This window comes from Chiloscyllium plagiosum, unplaced genomic scaffold (genome assembly GCF_037043375.1).
Source record: "Chiloscyllium plagiosum isolate Xiang-an unplaced genomic scaffold, Cpla_swu_hap1 HiC_scaffold_41, whole genome shotgun sequence".
Lineage (NCBI taxonomy): Eukaryota > Metazoa > Chordata > Chondrichthyes > Orectolobiformes > Hemiscylliidae > Chiloscyllium > Chiloscyllium plagiosum.
The window spans coordinates 5,610,785-5,625,704 of record NW_028270179.1 but is presented as its reverse complement, the minus strand read 5'-3'; the positions used below and the strand labels follow the sequence as shown (position 1 = coordinate 5,625,704).

The following is a 14,920-nucleotide window of genomic DNA, read 5'->3' as shown; positions in this document are numbered from 1 at the left end:
TTTACCGTGCAATTTGTTGCTGTGCAATAATTCAGCTACTTCTAAGAAAACATGTAGTGTGTTGCCAAGTTAGCAACAACTTTTCTAAACTTTCGAAGTTCCTTCTTTCTTCATCAGTCGTTGCTAATTACGTGAAGAATTGGGACATTTGACTTGCTCAGATACTCCTTGCCCGTTTTCGAAAAGGATTGCTGTGAGCATGTGGAGTACATTTTGAAGGAACATTTTAATTAATAATGGAATTCACCAGAAAAGGGACAAATGTGGAGATATGACAGACTTTTAGCAAGGAGTAGTAAGGCTGGAAGAAGGTCTGTGACCGGGTGGAAGACAAGATAGATTGAAAGATAGAGCATGAATCTTCTGTGGTCAAGAAAATAAACAGAAAATAAACACAAAGTACATGCATACAGCAATCAGGCTGCTGACTGAAAGAAACGAAACCAGAATAAGTAAAGAAATGAAAACGAAAAGAAGTGAAATATTTACCAATTGAAATTACAGTCATGGAGCCATAGAGTAGAGAGAGAAAAAAATAACATTTCGGCCAAATACTCCAGGACCGACATTGTTTCCTAAACTGAACTGTTTTAATTTGCCTGCATTTTGCCCAGTTTTCCTCCACATCTTTCCATTCGATGCACCTGAAAAAATATCTGCTACATGCTGCAATTTTACAGGCATCGATGTATTCCTCTGGCAGATCGTTTTCTGCACTCACTATGCTCTGCTAAAAAAAAAAAGTTGCATCTCCGGTTCCTTTCAAACCTTCCCATCTTCAACTGCCAAAATTGGCCTTGCCTCAGTTTAGAACCTGAAGTTGTGCACAAGTCTTAAACATTTCCATAACTACCTTAGACGTGTTGAATTACTGACACTGGTCCCAAAATGATCCTCGAACGATATCAACCACTTTCCCTGCCTAATTCACAAAACGAAAACCAGACTTGTCCTTCTCAAGTAGAATCAGCTGCATATTGACTGAAAAAGGTTTTTTTTGGACGTTCTTGCAATGTTCTTCCTCATCCAAGCTCTTAACACTGTGACAAGACCCTGTGGAATTTAAAAAAAAACAAAACCTGGTACTATTTCCGCACTATTTTCTTTTCTTACAGGTACAATCATCCTTCATATGTATTCCTCAATTTCTCCTTGACTGCTGGACAGTATTACAATACTACTAAGGCAATCATTGCCTTCTGAATTCTCAATTCCTTTCATACCGTTTCACTGGATGATCTCCTAGTACGATCATCGCTTAATACTTCCACGATCTTTTCCCTAATAAAAGTGCCACATTTTACTAATGTATATTGTAACGTCTATATGTTCGCGCTAACTTTAAAGATATTCTTTAACCGCTTCGAGATGGCCTTGATCCCGTCAAAATGAAGTTGACGCATCACTCTGAAGTCTCATTCGCGAACACAGAAAGACATGCCTGTCCTCCAGACTGAGATTCTAATTTCACAACTGTTCGTTAGGACGTGACCGCATCCAGCTTTACAACAGAGCCAGTGCTGGTGTCAAACACCAAGCTGCTGCTATCATTTTTCTGAGAAGCTATCATCACTACCACTGCCAACCGCACTCCCACTCGCTGCCAGCATCAAACAGTATACGAATCAGTATACATGTTTGAGTGGGGAAATAGTGACAAGAAATTCCCGCACTACGTGCTCACCTCTCCTGACGATCACCAATCTACAAAGAATGTAAATGTGTTATGACCGCCCTCCTAATGTACTATCCATTTCACTCTCAGACTCATGCATGCTCCTCAATGCTTCCAACTGCAACTTGAACCGATCCACACGGACTGAGAGGAGTTGCATTCAGGCACACTGCATTCGAACACAACAAGGTAATTTAGTTGGAGAAGCTTTACAAAATACTACAGTACAAACTGACCACAGTACTGACATATGAGTTCTCGATGATGGACCACCAAATTTCGGCACACAGATGCCGATGTCGGAGGTGATGGCACAGTGGTAGTTATACTCTCTCCAGATCTGAAGGCGAGGGCGTCCTGGTGATGTGATGAACAGGGAGCGAGTGCAATGAAACACTTGGCTACAACGCTGGTGGCAGGATAGAGGCCGTCCAATACGAAGAAGTTGGGGCCTGCACATAAAGGATAAGTTGCACTTAAATTGGAGGAGTATCAATGCTTTGGTCGAGGTATTTGCAAGAGCACTTTACGATGGCTTTAAATAGTTTGGCAGGGGAATGGGAACCAGAGATACAGATCAGAGGAGAAGGTAGTTGCAGAATAGTCAGGAATGGAATGCAGAGTACATTTGACAGGGCAAAGGGATGAGTAAAATATGTTTGTTTCAATGCAAGGCATATCAGGAATAAGGCTGATGAACTTAGAACATGGATCACCACTTGGAATTATGATGTCAGGTTCACAATGGAATTTTGGATAACTTATCAAACTGAAATAGGAAATAAATAGCAAGTTGAAGCAGCCTTTGGATGACAAGAGAAGTGGAGATTCTCGTCAAGAGAAAGAAGGACGCTTACTTAAAGATGAGGTGGCAGGGATCTGGCACAGCTTTAGACGATTAAAGGCTCGCTCGGAAAGAACACAAAAATGAAATGAGGAGAGCTAGGAGGAGTACGAAAAGGCCTTGGCAGTAAAAAATATGAAAATTCAACGGCGTTCTGCACTTCCGTAATGAATAATAGAATGATCAGAGAGAGGGCAGGGCCGATCAGGCTAGTGCAGGTAACTTAGGCCTGGAGTGGGACGAGATAAGGGAGGCCCTGAATAAGTCTTTTGTTTCATTATTCACTCGAGAGAGGGACCTGCTTGATCGTGCGAAGACCTTGGAGCAGTTTAATGGGATTGGTCAGATTTATATTAAGAAAATGGATTTGTTGGAAATTCCGAGAAACTTCAAGATTGCTTAGTCAGCAGGGCTGGACCAGATATATCTACAAAAAACGAGGAATGAGATTGCTGCGCCTCTGGCGATGATCTTTGTATCCTCACTGTTCACGGGATTAGTACCAGCTCACTTGAGGGAGACGAATGTTGTCCTTTTTTAACGAAAGACAATAGGGAAATCTCTGGGAATAATACAACCGTCAGTCTGTGGCAGGCAATGCACTCAGACAACCGTCATCATGGTCCACAACACCACATATTGCTAACTTACTAATCATGCTTTGTACATTCTAATCCAAGCCATTTTATATACAACAAACAATTATCGGCCTAGCATCGTCGCCTCAGACATTCCACTGAACACAGATCTCCTGTCCAACAAGTATCCTTCCACTACTACCACCTGATTCCTTCCATCTTAATAATTATGTATCGAATTTGCCAGCAATCCCTGGGTTCCATGCGATATAACCATCCTGAGCACCCTATCATTTGGAACATTTCCAAAGACCTTTTTGAAATCCATACAGACCATGCCCAACGCCCTGCCTTCGTCAACACTGTTGGTCACTTCATTAAATAACTCTAACTAATTTGTTAAGCATGATCTCCCACGCAACAAGCCATTCTAACTGTTCCTAATCAAACCCTGATTTCAGAATCTTCGCAATTAACTTACCCACCACAATGTTGACGCTTGCCGGAGTATATTTCCCAAGTTTTTCTTCTTCGCACTTCTTGAATAATGACACCAAGTTGGTCAACCTCCAATCTTGCAGGACCTCACTCTTGGCTAACAATAATGCAAAAATATCAGCATGAGCTCCAACAAAGTCTTTCAGCGCGTCTTGCAGCGTTCTTGGATTTATCTGCACAGGGCTAGGAGGTTTATCCACCTTCAAACATTCCAATACATCCAACACCTCCTCTACTGGGAAAGGGACTGTTTCCAAGATATGACCACTAACTTCAGCAAGATCCTAAGTCTTAAATTCTTTCTCTACGCTAAACACAGCAAAGAAGTATTCACTGAGGACCTTGTCCATCTCCCTTCACACGTATATATTTCCTTGGTCGTTGAGAGACCATATTCTCAATTGCATAATACAGTTTCTCCAATTATACGTAAATAAATCAATTTTTACCAATTATCCTGTGCCTTCTGCCAACAATTGAAATAATCTGTAGTCCAATAAACAATGTTATAATTAATAAAATGATCTTGCGAAAATGCCTGTGAGGAGAGAAAAATATAACTGGTTTCTCAGTCCATCCCTCCACGCTTAACGTCAATACATTTATGCTGTCTGCATCTGTGTGTTGCTGGACGTTTATTTGGGAGTTAGTGCTTTCATCTTTAAAGTTATATATCGATAGCCCATGACTTTTTAGCCACTGTTACAAGTTAAGAATTAATTCTTGGCAAGTCCAGACATCTGGCCTGCGCTTATTGCCGAATCATGTCCGACGAATTGGGAAAATCGGTGCACTCAATGTGCACTTTTATTACAACTTTGAGATTAACGGGACTATCATCTACAATGTTTCGTCTCTGAGGGATAATGCTACTGTACATTACTGAGGATTCTGGACTACCAAGTCTGATCAAGCACTATGTCGTGTGAACACAGTCTTCCAAATTCTGGCCTCAACCACTTTCCTTCTGAGCCTGTAGGTTGGAAGGACGTTGGCATAAATTGATAAATCCATTAACCTGCTTGTTAATTCCCAGAATATGGAGGACCTGCTGGCAACTCACTGAATGTTGAGAAAACAATATGTGGAGGCATTCTCTCTACCATTTGCAATGCAAGGATCGTGAAATGAATGTAGTCATTGTCTGATGCAAACAACACGGACAGGTCAAATACACAAAATGCATCGTTCACTCTCAGAAGAGGTTTTTTTTTGCAATTGGAACAGTATAAAATAAAACTGCACTCTCGTGAATGCATAGAGGGGCGGCAGAACCGAAGGCAAATCTAAATCAGTTATGAAGAGGATAACAGAACGAATTTTGGCAACAAGTATTGGAAGCCAACGCAATGCCAGAAACTCATCATGCTTTTAGAGTTATTTACCTCTCTCAGAAATGTCAAATCTCTACATTACGATACATTCATGACCGAACGTTTGTGCTTTCTTTCTGTATAATGACTCATGCTAGTTATGAGCTACACTGTGTCACAATGCTCGTCTTTTTACAAGATTACTATGCCATTGAGATTCATTGTTCCAAAGAGGTTGTAATTGGCCAGATTCCAACTCGGCTGCTTTGAAACGTTTGTTGGGGACATTTTTTGTTTACCACGAAGGATAATGCTTCTGACCAGAGCCTTTCATGTCTTAAAAAAACCCATCTAATCGAAGTGAAGTGGCCAGCTAGCTGTGAAGCTAATGTTCGTTTAGATTGGAGATTTTAATTCAGATCTGCGTTCTGTATGATGAAAGGCTTCTGAGGCCAGTCCAGCTGGGAACTCGTTTTCTCACACTTCTAGTCTGTAAGCTCTAATTTGTTTCAGTTTTACTCTTTTTCCAAAATGATGTGCTCCTTGGGAGACTGTTGCACGTTTCTTTGCGGAGCAGCATCATTTGGTCTCGACATCTCTCACGTTTTTGAATCAGGTAAGTTATTCGGTATTCTATTTACTGGTCTTTCTGTTGCAATCCATAATTTTCGATTAAATTCTCTTTATTAAAACCTTTGAAGTCGGATCAGCTAATTCACTCTGGGAATATCTATGATACATTTACCTGAGACAAATAGCAAACTTAACGTCAGGGATACCTGCATAAAATTGTTTTGACGGTGTCGGGCCTGGTCTGTAACAACTGCGAAACTAAATACATTAGTTCCACGTCAACGTCATCAGTTGGAAAATGGCAGAAAGTGAAAGGAAGCCAAGTTAATAACTGGTAGCTGGCCTGGGCTGAATTTGAAAAACTGGAAAAGAATATTTCGAAGTGGAAGTAGGCAACTCAATTCCTCAGTACCCGCTCCACCAGAGAACATGATCATGACTGAACGTTTACTGATCTCAACTCCAGTATCCTATATTTTACCTATCTCATTTTCTGATAACTTTCATAGGAAGCACATTTATTCGTCTCTTGAATTCGTCAGTTGATTATGCCACCACTGAACTATTTCAGTGAGTGCCACAGATTCAGAACTCTCTGAGAGAATTAGTTTCTCCTCATCTCAATTTTGAATCTGCCTCCTCTCATTCTCTCCCTCAATGAAATTTTGTTTGAGACTGTCCTACAAGCGAGATCACTTGATAAACAACCTCAGCGAACAAATGGGCTTTCGTATTTGTTTAACCCAGTTCGGACCTGCTCTCATTCTTCTGAACTGCAGCGAGTAGAAGTTCAAGTCTTTTAAATACTGATACTATGACAGCCCGTTCAAGACCGGAAAATAGCCTAAGGAACATCCTCTGAATTGCATGCAGTGCCAACATACCCTCCCTCCAGTGAGGAGACCAAAACTAGAAACAATATTCCAGGTGTGGTCTTACCAAAGCTTGACAAAAGTATAACAACCCGTCTTTACTTCTAATAATTGCATATTTTTACATTAAATGCAAGGAATTCATTTCCTGGTCATTTTATGCAGAATATACATAGTTGAGGTTCGACAAGAGAATCAATAATTACTGAACAAGCCCAATAATTACCGTTCACCAAGCACAGAATGCTGCATTTAACTCTGCATTCCATCAGGCAGCTAATACTCTATGCCAACCAATTCTCCACCCTTTAACTCCTGTGAGCTAACCTCCTCGATCAGTCTAATATACTGCACTTTGTCAACCACCACCTGGAAGTCAAGGAATATTGTGTCCATTGCATTCCCATCATTCACCTTGCAGGTTACATCATTAAAGGACCTCAGCAAATGTTCCAAATACAACTTCCCCTTCATGAAGCCATGCTGACACTTCGTTGATCCTGGTGTTTAGTTATTTCTTCCTTTCTGATCAACTCTATCAACTTTCACACGACAGACGCGAAACGAATTGATCTATATGCACCACCTTTTGTGTATGTCCTCTTTTGAATAGGGGTGTCATGCTATTCTGTTTCCAATCTACCGATAACTGTCCACTATCCAGAGTATGTTGTAAAATCATGACGAATGCAATCAGCATATCCCCTGTCACTTCTTTCAATTACCTGCAATGCAAACCATCAGGTCCTGGGGACTTAACTATATTTACACTCAACAGTTCACTGAATATTTTCTCCCGAGTTATTGCAATTTCACCAACGTACTCTGTAGTTCCTGCAATTTTTGAGACCAAGGTTTTTAATGCTGCGATATGTCGCATCTCTCTACTATGCTGCCATAGTTGCTCTCAAGTTCTCCACTTTAATATTGTTTGCCAAAGCCAAGCTGAGCCAACTCATTCCTTCGGCCTGAATAATTACGTTGTCCAAAGCTTTGCCTCTTGAATGAGACGCTTTCTTCACTCCTTCAAAAGAATGTCTTCTCTGACAGATTGTGGTCACTCCTTTCAAGCGCATCTTTCACTGAAAGACTAGTTAAGGATCGCTAGTTGTTATCAAATCTAAAACAACCTGTTCGCATTCTGGCTCTACAGCATACTGCTATAATCAACCATTTCTCAAACATTGCATGAGACTTTCATCAAGGTTCCCTTACCTAATTCATTAATTCAAACAATTCGCGTGTTCACGTCACACATAATTATTGTTGCACCCTTCTCACAATCCCTCATTATTTTTCTGTTTATGCTATGCCCTATTATGGAAGGATTGAACGGGGGCATCTACATTACTCTGACATTTTTTGAAGATGCAACCGTAGAGTTGGCAAAAGTGAGCAAGTCGATGTGGTCTATTTGGAATTTCACAAAATGTTTGAGAAAGCCGGACATAAGAGATTATAGTACAAGAGTAACGCACATGGGTTGACACAGTTCCTGAATAGAAAACTGTTTGGCAGAGAGCAAGCAAAGAAGAGGAATTAATATTTATTTTTCATTTGGTAGAGAATAACTGGTATGGTGTCAGAATGATTCGTTCTAGTATCGAAGCTATAAACAATATATGTTAATGATTTGATTGAGGGAACAAAATGTAACATCTCAAATCTAGCAGGCAGTATCACATTCGATGGGATGGTAAAATGTTTCGAAGATGCAGAGATCCATCAGCAAGTTGTGAACAGATCTGCTGAGTGGGCAAAGCAATGGCAGATGTTAGGAAATTGGCAGAAATTTGAGGATATTCACTTCGAATGCAAAAACAAGACGGCAGATTAGGAACTGAATGGCTGCGAATTGGGAGGAAGCAAGTGTGCAGTGGGACTTTGGACTTCTTGTGCATCCGTGCAACAGACGGTAAACAAGGCAAATATTATGTTGGCCTTCACTGCGAGTGCAGGGACAGGGATGTTTTGTGGCTGTTATATAAGGCCTTGGTGTGGTCACATCGAAAGGTTGTCTGCTTTTTTGAGGATGGATGCTCTTGCTCTCGTGGGAGTGAAGTGAAGTTTTACCAGAGTGATTCCGGGGATGGTGGGACTAACGTATGAGCAGACATTTACTCAGTTATGTTTCTTTTTCGTTGAGTTCGGATGAATGAGCGAGGATCTCATATAGACGAAGAACAGTCTAAGAAGAATAGACAGTGTAGATGCAGAGACGATGTTCCTGATGGTTGGGACGTCCAGAATCAGGGGTCACTGTATGAGGATTCGAGTGGACAATTTAGGACGCAAATACAGGGTAAACCTGTGTAAATCATTACTACAGGAAGCATGAAATGTGGTCAAGAAGAGGCTGGGTATAGCACTTGAGGCCGTCTTGTTATCAAACGTTATGGGGAGAAATCACGGTTAGGCTATTGTGTTGTACCATCTGTCACAATAGTGATGGATGACTGAGCAGGCTGGAAAGGCTGAATGGCATCCTCCCAGTTCAATATTCAATCTGTCCATGTTTAAAGTTCCTCCCTTGATTTTAATTTCCACTTGAAATAATTCAATATTCTGATCCTTCATGCCAGTTTCTTTTCTGAGTGCAGCTGTCATTTCATGCTTGATCATGAAAGGAACTCCACCTCCTTGACTTTGCTTTCAGAATATTGTGCACATGTAAACACGGCATGGTGCGTCAGTGGTTTGCACTGGTGCCTCACCGCATCAGGGACACGGGTTCGATTCTAGCCTCCCCGTCTCGGCGTGGGTTTCCTCCGGGTGCTCCGGTTTCTGCCCACAGTCACAAGGATCTGCAGATCAGGTGAATTGGCCATACTACATTGCCCAGTGTAAGGTGCACTAGTCAGAGGGAAATGGGTGTGTGTGGGTTACTCTTTGGAGGGTTGATGTGGACTTGTTGGGACGAAGGGCCTGTTTCCACGCTGTAGGGAAACTAATCTAATAACATGAAAACTAGGAGCAGAAGTAGGTCATCTGGCGCTTGGAGCGTGCTCTGCCATTCATAAAACTGTTGCTGATCTTTTCGTGGATTCAGCTCCACTTAGCCGCACTGTCATCATCACCCTTAGTTCCTTCCTTGATTAAAAACCTGTCTTACCTTTTAAAAAGTTTACAAAAATGGCATCAATACTTCACTGCGCAAGGATTTCCACAGACATAGAACCCTCTGGATGAAGAAGTTCCTTTCCAATTCCGGGCTAACTATGCTCCCCATGATTTTAATGCTATTCCCTCCTGTCCTCGTTTCAACTGCCTATGGAAACATCCTCTCTGCTTCGATCTGATCTGTTCCCTTCATAGTTGTATTTGTTTGAGTGAGATCACTACTCATTCTTCAATAATCGAATGAATACAATGCCAGTCTACTCAGTGTGTCCACATAAGTCGGCCACCCTCACCTCCCCAATTAACCTCGTGTACCTCCACTGCAGCCCCTCTAGTGATTGTACATCATTTCCCATGTATGGAAACCGAAACTGCAAGCAGTATTCCAGTTGTGCCCTTAACGACGCCTTTACAGATGCAACAAGAAGTCCCTGCTTTAAAACACAATCCCTTCAGCAATGAAAGGCAAAATTTCATTTCCCTTCCTAATTCCTTCTTCTGCCTGCAGACCAACGGCTCTGTGATTCATGTAAAAGTACATCCGGGCCCCTCTGAACACAGCGTGCTGCAACATTTTTCAATTTAAACAATCATCTTTTTTTACTGTTACTCTTAACAAAGTGTAGGACTTGCCGTTTATTGACATTGTATGCCACCAGCCACGGCTTTGGTCATTCACTTAAAGCATCTAAGTTCCTCTGCAAGGTTTCAAAGTCCTTTGTGCATTTTGATCGGTCACTCATTTCAGTTCCACCTACAAACTTGACACAGTCAAAGTGATCCCCAACTCCAAATCATCTATATAAATTGTAAATAATTTCAGTCCCAACATTACTGGCTGAGGCACACCACAAGTTACATATTGCCAACTAGTCTGTCAATTATTTATCACCGCTCTTTGTTTCCTGTTAGTCAACCAGTTCTCTAGCCTTTCTAATAATTAACCCGTAACACCATGCATCTTTATGTTATGCAGCAGCCTTTGTGTGGCACTTGTCCTAGTCTTTTGGAAATCTAGCTACACCAGATCCACTGGATCACCGCTGTCCACCTCGCTCAGCATGTCTTCATAGAATTCCAAAGACTTGTTAGCTATGACCTATCTTTCATGTATACATGCTGCGTCCACTCAACTGGAGAATTTCGATCAAAATGCTTGCTATTTCTTCCTGTATAATAGACTGAAACATCTTCCCATGACAAAGACTAAGCTAACCGTTCGATTGCCTAATACATCTTTTGTCTAATTTCCTTTTTAAACAGTGGTGAAACACATGCTCTTTTCCAATCTACTAGATCTGCCCCAGAGTCCAGCGCATTTTGGAAAATTATACAAGTGCACTTTCCGGTTCTCCCGCCATCTCTTTTACGTCTCTGGGATGCATTCCACCAGGGCCACGAGACCTCTCTACCTGAGCTCCTTTAGCATGTCTCACAGTACACGAATAATGATTGTTTCCATGTAGTCATCTAACTTCATCACTTTGTGAATTATTGGCATGTTCTTAATGTTGGACACTGTGATGACCGATGAAAAATACATATTCGATGCCTGAGCCAAGTCATCCTACCTTCTAACTAAATGCCCCTTCTCATCCTCCAAAGGATCAATGTTTATTTTAGCAACTCATTTTGTTTTATATTTTATAGACGTTTTTGCTTTCCATCTTTATAGCTTGTGCTCGTCATTTTTTTCTCGTGTTCTTTGATCCTTTTCTTTATAACGACGCTTGTGAGTTTCTGGTGACCTTTAATTTATTATTCCAAATCTTCTATTTTCCTACTATACTTGACCAATTTGTATGCCTTCTGTTCCAATTGGGTAGAATACTTTTTTTTTCGAAAAACACCGTGAAAGATTATCCATTTTCTTACAGTCCTTCATTTTCACTGAGTATACTTTTCCTAAAATCTTTGGAAAGTTGCATTAAAAGTCTTCCACTGCAAGTCAACTGTCCCACCATAAAATATTTGTTTCCAATCTACTTTAGCCCAGTTCCCCCTCAGTCTATTGTAGTCTCTGTTGTTTAGGCACAGAACTCTGCTTTTGGCTTTTACCTTCACATGTCCATCTGTGTTCTGAATTCAAAGATACTGTGTTTGCTCTTTCCAAGAGGATCCCTAACTATGGGGTCATTAGCTATTTCTGTCTCATTACACAGGGCATCACCAAGGATTGTTTGCTCCTTCTTCGGTTTCATTGCATTCTTCTCTAAGTTACTATCTCGGATGCACTCAACATAACCCGTCCACAAAGCGGCCCAGACAGAGCTGGTTCGAACAATCAAATGAGATTAAAATCCCCCGTGATAGTTGCCGTGTCATTTTGCAGGCATTAGTATTTTTTTTTATTTTTTTGCCCTCTCCCGTGTGATGTCATTATTTTGTGTCCTTTTGACTGTGCATATCAGTGAGTTTTTTTGTCTTCGAATTTCTAATTGCCACCCAAATGAATTCAAACTTATTCTGATGTTGTCCCTGAATATCAGAGCTACACCACTTCCTTTACCTTCCTGTCGGTCGTTCCAACTACTCTGAAACGCTGGAGAATTAACTCTCAGTCATGGCCATCCTGTAACCATGTCTCCATAATGTCTACTAAAATATATTCATTCGAAATGAGTTGTGCTGTTAATTCATTGACCTGATTACGAATTCAGGTAAAGTACTCTAATGGTAGTAGTCATACTCTCATGATTTCCAACACATCTCAAAATATCTCCTCAGTTAACTTCCCTTTTTAATTCTTATATTGATTAGAGTGGTGCTGCAAAAGCAGAGCAGGTCAGGCAGCATTCGAGGAGCAGGAAAATCGACGTATCGAGCAAAAGCCCTTCATGAGGAATAGAAGAAGGGTGCCTGCAGAATGGAAAGACAAATGTGAGGGGGTGGGGTGTGGAGAAAGTAGCATATAGTACAATAGGTGAATGGGGGTGGGGATGGAGGTGATAGTTCAGAGAAGAGGGTTGGGACCTTTCGCAAAGAACACAATGCATGAATGGGGTGGGGATGAAGGTGATACGTCGGAGAGGTGGGTAGAGTGGATAGGTGGAAAGGAAGATAGGCAGGTAGGACAGGTCATGGGGCAGTGCTGAGCTAGAGGCTGGAACTGAAGTGACATGAAGAATCTTCCTTTCCACCTATCCACCCCACCCTCCTCTATGACCTATCACCTTCATCCCCACTCCATTCCCCCATTGTACTCTTTGCTAACTTCCCCCACCCTCCTCTCTGACCTATCACCCTCCTCTCTGACCCCAATCACCAATTGTAATCTATGCTACATTCTACCCACCCCCACCCCCTCACATTGACCTCTCCACTCTGCAGACAGCCTGCCTCTATTCCTGTTTAAGGGCTTTTGCCTGAAACTTCGATTTTCCTGCTCCTCGGATGCTGCCTGACATGCAGTGCTTCTCCAGCACCACTCTAATTTATTTAAAGAGATGGTCTATCCACACATTGGGGGCTTTAGAACTGGGGGCATGTTCTGCGATTTAGGACGTGACTGTGCAAGTGAGATTTCGAAAGAGCTGTTCCACGCAAAGGGTGCGAAATATTTGGAACATTTGCAGAAATGGCAGAGGTTGCTGCGTCAATTATTAATTTTAAGTCTGCGTGAATGATTTTTGCTTCACGCCAAGATTTAAGGGATATGAAGTAAAGGAAATTTCCTTTGAACTGTGCATTTTGGCCAAGAGATGACGAGAGTGTAGACTGAGGGGAACGAAATTTTGGAAACGTTCTAAGAGTTCAATCATATAGTTTGCGGTCTGGTAGGACTGTTAACAAGCTGGGGAGGATGCTGAAGGACTAGGGCAGACGAAGAGAGTGGAGAATGAAGTGACTGATCGAAAACAAGGACATAAAATGCGAGGTTACGAATGTTCATAAGATGTTTAGATGTGTAAACTATACTTTAAATTGGGAAGCGTTCGATAGGAGGGCGAGTTGGTCTGAAAGGAAGTGGCTGAAGACAATATTTTAATATTTATGTCAAATGATTGTCTAAAAACCACAACAGATTTTTATCCATATCTATTTTTAATCGTTGTGTCAATCAACATCGAATAGCCATATTATTTTGCAAGCTTTCGCATCAAGACAGTCAACTGTAATGTTAAAATGGAATACAATATGGATAAAAAATAGAACGAGATGCAATATGATTGCAAGGAGAAGGGGCATAGATTGTTTTCTCAATTAGAGAGGAATTCAGAATTTTGAAGCCATGAGTGATTTGTGAGTCCTGTTTCGGGGTTTCTATAGTTTGGTTTGCAGGTTCACTTGGAGGGAAGGAAGCCATCCATTTTGACAGTGCTAGAATGAAAATCCATGGATATTCTGCTACTGCTGTGCAAGGCTCTAGTCGGATTATATTTGGAATATCGTATGTCAATTAGTCTAAATCGTCGTTGTGAAGTAGGGCGTGTCATGGGAACCAAGAGCAGGAGTTAATCTTGCCGTTTGATTAAATGAGTGATCAGACTGAAGGGATATATCACCAAATTCTTGAATTGTCCTCTGAACCTATTCTGTGTCACGACGTAGATTCCAGTGTTTGTGCAGCAACTCAGGAGCTGGAGAATAAATCCTAATTCTAGGACATATTCGGGCACATAAATGAAATAGCCCAGATTATCCATTCGTTCAAGCATTGCATTCACGGCAAACACTGCCCACAGCAGGATGAAGTTGCCAGAAATCATAAACAGAAGAACAATTGATTTTCTCCTGTTCTCCATCTCCACGTCTCTAGGACCCTCCCCATTGCTCTGAGCCCGGAGTCTCCTGCGGGCTCTGCTGCTCACTACAATATGTCTGACAGTGAAAATGTTGAGTAGCAGAATCAGGAAGAATGGGAGACAGGGTGTGAGAATGTAGTGAACAATTTCAATTATGGCCCATAACTCTAAATTATCATCACTCAATTCTATACCACAAAACATAGGATGATTAGATAAACCATAATTACCGTTATACATAAAATACCAGCTGATATTATTTAAGCAGCTGAGTACAGTCACTATTCCGAGAACAACCGCCGCTGTCTTCTCACTACAATACTTAGTTTTCAACTTCTGGCAGCGAATGGCCACCCAGCGGTCGAAGGTGAATGTGACGGTGAACCAGACTGAGCAATCGGATGCTGCATAAAGCAGGACAGCATGAATGTTGCACACATCTATAACCTCCAAGAAAATAAAGACGTCTGAATAAACAATCGGAATATGTCTTAATATCAGGTCAAGGATGACCACCAGTAAATCTGCCATTGCCATGGCCATCAGATAGAGAGTGACACACCTGGAGAGTCCACACTTCCCACGGAACAGGATCACAATCGTCACTATATTAACTGTGGAAATGGAAACTTTGATATAAGACACAAGATTTGATGAGGGAAGAAACTGCAATCATCAACTTTCACTCTATCCATCAGTGGT

The 14,920-nt window shown here is 41.4% G+C and overlaps 1 protein-coding gene across 1 annotated transcript in view; it reads right to left on the bottom strand.

The window, feature by feature from the left end:
- Positions 1-922: 922 nt before the first annotated feature.
- LOC148138134 (uncharacterized) overlaps positions 923-14,920 on the bottom strand; it is a 47,769-nt gene continuing 33,771 nt past the window's right edge. Inside the window, exons 3-7 of the mRNA XM_087981823.1 lie at positions 13,938-14,832; positions 11,569-11,744; positions 3,579-3,842; positions 1,924-2,127; positions 923-1,053 (exon numbers count right to left, since the gene is read on the bottom strand). Coding sequence (XP_087837949.1) covers positions 923-1,053; positions 1,924-2,127; positions 3,579-3,842; positions 11,569-11,744; positions 13,938-14,832 — 1,670 coding nt within the window. The remainder of the gene's footprint in view (positions 1,054-1,923; positions 2,128-3,578; positions 3,843-11,568; positions 11,745-13,937; positions 14,833-14,920) is intronic.